At 44.0% G+C, this 9,679-nt stretch overlaps 1 protein-coding gene across 1 annotated transcript; it reads left to right on the top strand.

The window, feature by feature from the left end:
• The first annotated feature begins 3,248 nt into the window (after positions 1-3,248).
• Positions 3,249-5,411, top strand: LOC118085115 (disintegrin and metalloproteinase domain-containing protein 20-like). Its single transcript, XM_035115428.1, has one exon. The coding sequence runs from the start codon at positions 3,249-3,251 to the stop codon at positions 5,409-5,411; it is 2,163 nt and encodes a 720-aa protein (XP_034971319.1).
• The last annotated feature ends 4,268 nt before the right edge of the window (positions 5,412-9,679 follow it).

Here is a 9,679-nt window from a genome sequence, read left to right as displayed (position 1 = left end):
GCAACAAACCCCCCCCCCAGGCCTTTATACAATATAGGGGTCCCCACATACTGGAACACAATATCTGAGGTTACTAGTGCAACAAACCAGATTGTGCATGGAAACATTCCCCTAATCTTCACCCTTTGTCCACTCAGAATCCTGTTTCTCTTCATTAATTGCCAAAGTAAATAAACGAGTGAAAAATGTCCTAACCGTTCCTAGCATGTGTGTAAGGTGTGCACTTAATTTAGAATAAGCTCTAGCAAACATTAGGTACTAGCGGGGAATGCCCAGCATTGCCCGGGAAGTCGACAGACAAAAAAAGAAAATAATGTACAGTATAGTGCAATTTGTGAAATTGTGGGCTGGCTGTGTGTTGTGTGCATACAGGTAAATACATACATACATACATTGTTGTTGTTGTTTAGTCGTTTAGTCGTGTCCGACTCTTCGTGACCCCATGGACCATAGCACGCCAGGCACTCCTGTCTTGCACTGCCTCCCGCAGTTTGGTCAAACTCATGTTCGTAGCTTCGAGAACACTGTCCAACCATCTTGTCCTCTGACGTCCCCTTCTCCTAGTGCCCTCAATCTTTCCCAACATCAGGGTCTTTTCCAAGGATTCTTCTCTTCTCATGAGGTGGCCAAAGTATTGGAGCCTCAGCTTCACGATCTGTCCTTCCAGGGAGCACTCAGGGCTGATTTCCTTCAGAATGGATAGGTTTGATCTTCTTGCAGTCCATGGGACTCTCAAGAGTCTCCTCCAGCACCATAATTCAAAAGCATCAATTCTTTGGCGATCAGCCTTCTTTATGGTCCAGCTCTCACTTCCATACATCACTACTGGGAAAACCATAGCTTTAACTATACGGACCTTTGTCGGCAAGGTGATGTCTCTGCTTTTTAAGATGCTGTCTAGGTTTGTCATTGCTTTTCTCCCAAGAAGCAGGCGTCTTTTAATTTCGTGACTGCTGTCACCATCTGCAGTGATCAAGGAGCCCAAGAAGGTAAAATCTCTCACTGCCTCCATTTCTTCCCCTTCTATTTGCCAGGAGGTGATGGGACCAGTGGCCATGATCTTGGTTTTTTTGATGTTGAGCTTCAGACCACATTTTGCGCTCTCCTCTTTCACCCTCATTAAAAGGTTCTTTAATTCCTCCTCGCTTTCTGCCATCAAGGTTGTGTCATCTGCATATCTGAGGTTGTTGATATTTCTTCCGGCAATCTTAATTCCAGTTTGGGATTCATCTAGTCCAGCCTTTCGCATGATGAATTCTGCATATAAGTTAAATAAGCAGGGAGACAATATACAACCTTGTCGTACTCCTTTCCCAATTTTGAACCACTCAGTTGTTCCATATCCAGTTCTAACTGTAGCTTCTTGTCCCACATAGAGATTTCTCAGGAGACAGATGAGGTGATCAGGCACTCCCATTTCTTTAAGAACTTGCCATAGTTTGCTGTGGTCGACACAGTCAAAGGCTTTTGCATAGTCAATGAAGCAGAAGTAGACGTTTTTCTGGAACTCTCTAGCTTTCTCCATAATCCAGCGCATGTTTGCTATTTGGTCTCTGGTTCCTCTGCCCTTTCGAAATCCAGCTTGCACTTCTGGGAGTTCTCGGTCCACATACTGCCTAAGCCTGCCTTGTAGAATTTTAAGCATAACCTTGCTAGCGTGTGAAATGAGCACAATTGTGCGGTAGTTGGAGCATTCTTTGGCACTGCCCTTCTTTGGAATTGGGATGTAGACTGATCTTCTCCAATCCTCTGGCCATTGCTGAGTTTTCCAAACTTGCTGGCATATTGGGTGTAGCACCTTAACAGCATCATCTTTTAAAATTTTAAATAGTTCAGCTGGAATATCATCACTTCCACTGGCCTTGTTATTAGCAGTGCTTTCTAAGGCCCATTTGACTTCACTCTCCAAGATGTCTGGCTCAAGGTCAGCAACCACACTACCTGGGGTGTACAAGACCTCCATATCTTTCTGGTATAATTCCTCTGTGTATTCTTGCCACCTCTTCTTGATGTCTTCTGCTTCTGTTAGGTCCTTACCACTTTTGTCCTTGATTATGGTAATCTTTGTACGAAATGTTCCTTTCATATCTCCAATTTTCTTGAACAGATCTCTGGTTTTCCCCATTCTATTGTTTTCCTCTATTTCTTTGCATTGCTCATTTAAGAAGACCCTCTTGTCTCTCCTTGCTGTTTTTTGGAAATCTGCATTCAGTTTCCTGTATCTTTCCCTATCTCCCATACATACATACCTAGCCCTAAATAAATTCTTTTGGGAGGGGAGCTGCTATTTAATAATTAGGGTTAATTTAGTCTGCCATCTTGGTTCAAAATGGCACAATGTCAGAGAAGGACTGGATGAGGAAGATTGGTGGGAGCCGCCCACCATGGCTTAGATCCTGGATTGTGGTGTAGGACACAGAAGGGATGCAGAAGGGATGAGCTGCGATGTGCTAGAGGCAGAGGGTTTGAGCGATCGGGGTGGTGGTGGTGGTGGTGTCAGTAGAAGGAGGGTTAGAGACTGAGAGTCACAGAGTCAGACAGAGAGTTGCCCCTGCTACACAGAAAAGGTGTAGAGCTTGACTGGCAGCAAGATGACGGTGTAGGCTGGTAGCTCTCTAGCCGGAATGGGAAAATCACTCCTAAATGTTGTACTTTAGTAGTGCTACAGGGTTCAAGACTTTATTCTTGAGCAGATTTTGCAGTCAGGGCTGAGCAGACCTAAGGACAATAGCATTCAACACTATTTTGTACACATGGTGAAAAATTTAAGGTAAGATGCATATGTACTTTTTTTTTCTATTCCGTTGCTAGTATGTGATAATTCAATTTGTGCTTAAATGTATGCAAAGTGTCCTTTTCGCAGTAGCAGGAATAGAATATAATAAAAGAATATGAGCATTACTGAAATGACCCTGACAAATGATCATAATCACCATCCATCTGGTGGTCTTTCTAAGTCCTCAAAATCATAAACTGCTACATCTATAAGGTGCTACTAGACTCTTTCTAACATTTCTTCCTGCAGCCCTGTCAGCCAGACACTTCCCAGAAGCCGTTTCCTTCCTATGCCATTCTATTCCATTTTTATATTCCAAGCTCCACCCCCATTCCACAGGGGAATCTATTTACTGTTGCTATGTTCAGAATCATCTGCATAGGCTCCCTCCTATCTATCTGCTAACTTGACAAAGGGCTTCCCTTTCAGAGATGAGATGCCAAATTTCATGCTACTTCATCTTTCTGGGAAGATGACTGGTACTGTGGCATGGCTACTTGTGATGCTTTTAAATTATATCCTGAGTGAGGCTGGTGGCCACACACCACCACGGGGCTTTAAGTATGCATCTTATGAGGTGACCATCCCAAGGAAACTGAGCTTCCGATATGGACAACAGGAAATCCAGGATGTCAGCTACCTGCTGCAGATTGAGGGGAAGGGCCAGGTGGTGCATCTCAAGCAGAAGAAGGGCGCTGTTCCTAAGCACTTACCCATCTTCACGTACCATGAGGGGAACCTCCAGGTTGACTATCCTTCCATCAGGGACGATTGTTTCTACAGTGGCTTCATACAGGGCAGTCCTAACTCTTCAGCCACCATCACCACTTGCTCAGGAGGACTCAAGGGAGTGTTCAAAATAGAAAACAAGACGTATGGAATTCAACCTGCCCAGGCATCTGCTACCTTTCAACATGTGGTGTATCAGCTGATTGTAGACGAAGATGTCATGCAAATGAGGTGTGGGGTGACGGAGAAAGAGCAAAGTCATCACGAGGCCATGCAGGAGGCTGAGCATGTCGTAGTGCAAAGCGCTCCAGCGGGACGCTGGTGGCCACACGCCAGATACGCAAAGATAGCAATTGTGGTGTCACATGAACAGTACGTTAAGTTTAATAGAAACATAACTGATACAGCTTTGACTGTTTTCTACGTCATCCATACTGCAAATGAATTATACGAGCCACTTGGTCTTCAGATCTCTCTTGTGGGGCTGGAGATATGGTCAGAAAAGAACCTAATAAATATTAGTGACGGTGATATCGGGCCAGTACTTCATGCTTTTAATGAATGGAGACGGGACACGTTACTTAAACGTTTAAAGAATGATGTTGCTCACTTATTTACGCACAATTATTTTGGAACAAGACTTGGACTGTCTTATTTACACACTATTTGTAATGACCATTTGGCATCTGTTGTCCTAACATCAATGTCTTTGGATTTGAACTTACTCTCTGTGGTATTTGCCCATGAATTAGGCCATATTCTTGGTATGACACATGATTCAGCAAATTGTAAATGTGATAGGCTTTTCTGCATTATGTATGAATTTGCAAAAAACACTGATAAGTTTAGCAATTGTAGTTATGAAGAGTATTACACAAATAGGTACAAGCCTTGCTTGTTAATTCCTCCAGAGCCTGATCAAATATACAAATTTGAAATGTGTGGGAACAAAATAGTGGAAGAAGGAGAGCAATGTGATTGTGGTACCAATACTCAGTGTGAGTCGGATCCCTGCTGCCAGCCTAATTGCATGTTGCGTCCAGGTGCCACTTGTGCTTCTGGACTGTGCTGTGCCAGGTGTCAGTACCGTGCAACCGGATACACTTGCAGAGGGAATACCAGTGTCTGTGATCTTCCAGAGTACTGCAGTGGGACTTCAGAGCGGTGTCCTGATGATTTTTACGTGCAAGATGGTGCCCCATGCAGTTATACTGGCTATTGCTATCATGGTCGTTGTACTACTCACAATGAGCAGTGCAAAGCAATCTTTGGCAGGGGTGCAACAGTTGCTCCAGTGAGTTGTTTCAGAATACTGAATGCTCAAGGCGATCGCTTTGGCAACTGTGGTTTTATGCAAGGTACCTATATAAAATGTAATGCTCAGAATACTCTGTGTGGCCGAATCCATTGTGATAATGTTCCTAGATTACCTTCTTTGGCAGAACACAGCACCCTCATTCAAGCATCCGTTGGTGATATTAAGTGCTGGAGTACAGACTACCACAAAGGACTGGGGAAAAGTGATATTGGAGCAGTGCAAGACGGGACTCCTTGTGGCGTGCGTAAGATGTGTATCGATTCAGAATGCAAGAACGTGTCCCTCTTGAAGTATGATTGTAATGTCACAAAGTGCAATAATAGGGGAATATGCAACAACCGTAAACACTGCCATTGCAATTATGGCTGGGCCCCTCCTGACTGCCTAAACCAAGGCTATGGTGGCAGCCTTGATAGTGGACCAACTGCAAGAGACTGGAGTGGTATCGTTATGGGATCTTTAGTAGGAAGCATATTATTTGTTTCTGTTGTAACTCTTGGTGTTAGTATGGGTTTGTATTACAAGATTATGCTGAGAGACCAGCTTCGAAGAATGAGTGCCAGAATCAACATTGCAGAAGAAACCTAAAGAGATTACAAAAGCGAAGAGAGCTTGTAGAATGTATATATATATGAGAGTGTTATATAGCATACAGTGGAATTCATAAGCTTTGAATAAAGGTGTTGTTTTTAAGAAAACCTGCTTGTTAATTCAGTCTGTATCATACATAAATTAACTGATTCATCCACAAACAAAAAAACGTTTGCTATATGTTAGGTATGTCTCTGTGCTTTAACAGAATTCTTTTTTTCTATCCTAGAGTAGGGGCAGGAGAAAACAGAAACCAATTTAAGCAGTGGTATTTGTTTTAATCCCCTTCATGGATCACTGCCTTGTCGTGGCGAAGGGGCTTAAATAACTTAGAGAAGTTATGTTTTGACCAAATGTGATCCACCTGGAGAAGGAACCGGCAAGCCACTCCAGTATCCTTGCCAATAAAACTCCATGGACAAAGACAACAGGCATATACAAGAAGCTACAGTTAGAACTGGATATGGAACAACTGACTGGTTCAAAATTGGGAAAGGAGTACGACAAGGTTGTATATTGTCTCCCTGCTTATTTAACATATATGCAGAATTCATCATGTGAAACTAAGGCTGGACTAGATGAATCCCAAACCGGAATTAAGATTGCCAGAAAAAATATCAACAACCTCAGATATGCAGATGACACAACCTTGATGGCAGAAAGTGAGGAGGTATTAAGATAACATAAGATAAGATATCTTTATTGTCATTGTCCCCTTGCGGGAACAGCGAAATTACCTCCACTCAGATAAAGCATTCCGCATAATCCAAAATTACAAAACCTAATTAAAAACAGTAAATATAATACAAAAAGACAAGTAAAATAAGATGACTTCAAAGTCCAGGCATTCCATTTAAGGCCAAAATCGCTCTAGAGAAGAAACTGTTCCTGAGACGGCTCGTTCTTGCCTGCATTGTTCTATATCTCCGTCCCGATGGCAGGAGCTCAAAGAAATGGTGACCAGGGTGCGTTGGCTCTCTTGATATGTCTAGTGCTTTTCTATGGCACCTGGTGGTGTAGATTTGTTCTAAGGTGGAGAGTGAGCAGCCAATAATGCTCTCTGCTGTTTTAATAATTCTACACAACCCTGCTCTATCCTGAGAAGTACAGCTTCCGTACCACACACATAAACCGTACGTGAGCACACTCTGTATGGCACAGTGATAGAAGGCAAGCAGCAGCTTTTGTGGAAGATGGTTTTTCCTTAAAATTATCAAAAAATACAGTCTCTGCTGCGCCGTCTTCACAAGCCCCCTTGTAATAACACTCCAGGACAGATCCTCCTGTAACTCAATGCCTAGAAATCTAAATGTTACCCTCTCCACACAAATTCCGTCAATCAAAAGTGGCTGGACCTCGTTCTTCTGTCTCCTAAAGTCCACCACAAGCTCCTTTGTTTTCTTTGTATTTATGAGCAAGTTATTAATTCTGCACCACTCTGTCAGCCGCTCCACCTCATCTCTATAGTCAGTTTCACCCTCCTTATCAGAGATGAGCCTGATCACGGTTGTGTCATCTGCAAATTTGACAACCCTATTTCTAGGGTGGGCAGCGACACAATCATACGTATAAAGAGTATAAAGGAGCGGACTAAGCACACATCCTTGTGGTGTTCCTGTGTTAGTCCTAAGCATGTTAGACATATAAGGGCCCAACCGGACCCGCTGAGAGCGATCTGAAAGAAAGTCCAGTATCCACCCACAGAGTGATAGCGGGAGCCCCATATTTCCCAATTTAGCTATCAGACGTCGCGGTAGAATGGTATTGAATGCCGAGCTGAAATCTACAAAAAGCAGTCTGGCATAGCTCCCCCGCTGCTCCAAATATGCAAGAACAGCTTGGAGGGCAATCGCCACGGCATCCTCTGTTTTCGTTTTGTAGGCAAATTGGAATGTGTCCAATCCCTCTGGTAGGCAGGCAATGACATAATTTCGTACCAGCTTTTCAAAGCACTTCATAATTATGGGTGTAAGTGCTACTGGACGAAAGCCTCTCAGATTCTCCGGATTGGATTTTTTTGGTACTGGAACAATAATAGAAGACTTCAGGCAAGATGGGACAGTAGCCTGGGCTAGGGATCGATTTAAAATCCCAGTGAAGACTTCTGCTAGTTGGTCTGCGCAGTCTCTCAAGACCCTTCCAGCTACTCCATCTGGCCCTGTAGCCTTCCTTGAGTTGATTCCCTTCAGCACCTTCCTCATCTCTCCTTCCTCCACTTTGAATACCACATTCCTTTGCACTGATGATGGCGACGGTGGTGATGGTGGCCAAGCCTCCACAGGTGTCGCTGCAGATGTTGCTTCAAAGCGGGCAAAAAAGACATTCAACTCCTCTGTGAGGGATGCCCCTCCCTCGTCCACCAAGGAATCTTTGGGTTTTTTGCCCGTCAATTCCTGTACACCTTGCCACACCTGCCTGGTGTTATTACTCTGTAGGTGATCCCCCAGCCGCTGCCTGTACGCCTCTTTGGCCACCCGGATACCTCTCTTTAAATCCGCTCTGGCTGAGCTGTACATCATCCTATTTCCACTTCTAAAAGCAGTATTTCTTGCCTTTAGCAGCCCCTGTACCTCCCTTGTCATCCAGGGCTTCCTGTTTGGGTAGACATTTATCCGGCGCCTCTGTATTACATTGTCAGTGCAGAACCTGATGTAATCCAACACTTCCTCAGTAAGAGTCTCTACGTCCTGTTGGTTAAATACCTCCCAGTCTGTGTCATGAAAACAGTCCTGTAGCTGTTGAGATGCTTCAGCCGGCCATATTGTAATACTCCTCTTTGTTGTTGGAATCCGTTTCCTCAGTGGAATGTATATAGGAGTCAGGAGCAGGGACACGTGATCAGATTGACCTAGGTGTGCCAGCGGTTCAGCTTTATAGGCTTGCTTGACATTTGTGTACAGTCTGTCCAGAGTCCTTTCCCCCCTGGTTGCACACTTCATATGTTGATAAAATGTAGGTAGGACCACTTTCAAATCTGCTTGGTTGAAATCCCCGCATACAATAAATGCAGCCTCAGGATACTTGCATTGTTGTCTATTAACAGCATCGTGCAGGAGACCCAATGCGTCATTGATGTTCGCATCAGGTGCAATATATACTATAGTTATCAGTACTACTGTAAATTCTTGGGGGATGTAAATAGGTCTGCATTTAAGCGTCATAAATTCCACAGTTGGGGAACAATGACTAGCTATCACGGTGTGGTTTGTGCACCAGCAGTTGTTTACATATGCACACAAACCTCCCCCCCTTCCTTGACCAGAGTCCTCTGTTCTATCATGACGGAACACTGTATAGCCTGCTAGTTCTATGGCTGAGTCAGGTATAAGTGGTGTCAGCCAAGTTTCTGTAATCAGCAGAAGACAGCATTCACTCACAGTTCTCTCAGTTGCCACCCACAGCTTCCACTCCTCCAGCTTGTTCACCAAGGATCTCACATTCGCATAGAAAATGCTGGGAAGTGGTAGGTTATAGTGCTGTGTCTTCAGCCTTAATTGCCTTAGTCGCCTTCCTCCCTTGCAACCACTCTTCTGTTTACGGTCTCTCCTGTGCCTCTTTCCTCCCCAGTTCTTTGATGTCAAAAAATCTTCCTTGCAGACGCGGAGACACAATTTATGCAGTGCCCACTCCATAGCCGAATAGATAACATATCCTGTCGACTATAAACAAGTCTATTTTGGCAGGACAAAAAAGCCAAATTCTGAGTTAGGGAGCAACCAGCCGCTGCGTCTCCACGCGCCGCCATTTTCTAACAGGTACTTTAGAACCTTTTAATGAGGGTGAAAGAGGAGAGCGCAAAAAAGATCATGGCCACTGGTCCCATCACCTCCTGGCAAATAGAAGGGGAAGAAATGGAGGCAGTGAGAGATTTTGCTTTCTTGGGCTCCTTGATTACTGCAGATGGTGACAGCAGTCACGAAATTAAAAGACGCCTGCTTCTTGGGAGAAAAGCAATGACAAACCTAGACAGCATCTTAAAAAGCAGAGACACCACCTTGCCGACAAAGAGGTCCGTATAGTTAAAGCTATGGTTTTCCCAGTAGTGATGTATGGAAGTGAGAGCTGGACCATAAAGAAGGCTGATCGCCGAAGAATTTATGCTTTTGTCGAAGCAATCTACACAGAACAGACCGCAAGGCTAATAATAAATAACAACTTGACAGAAAAATTCAATATTTCTAAAGGGACTAGACAGGGTTGCCCTATCTCCCCCCTGTTATTTATTATGGTGATGGAAATCTTGAATAATCGTTTGAGAAATGATA

The sequence above is a fragment of the Zootoca vivipara genome, chromosome 4 (assembly GCF_963506605.1).
Source record: "Zootoca vivipara chromosome 4, rZooViv1.1, whole genome shotgun sequence".
Classification (NCBI taxonomy): domain Eukaryota; kingdom Metazoa; phylum Chordata; class Lepidosauria; order Squamata; family Lacertidae; genus Zootoca; species Zootoca vivipara.
Note: the sequence above shows the minus strand (reverse complement) of the source record. Positions and strands in the feature narration are given on the sequence as shown.

Excerpts from the sequence above, each read along its gene's own strand:
- LOC118085115 (XM_035115428.1), top strand. The coding sequence starts at position 3,249 with ATGACTGGTACTGTGGCATGGCTACTTGTGATGCTTTTAAATTATATC.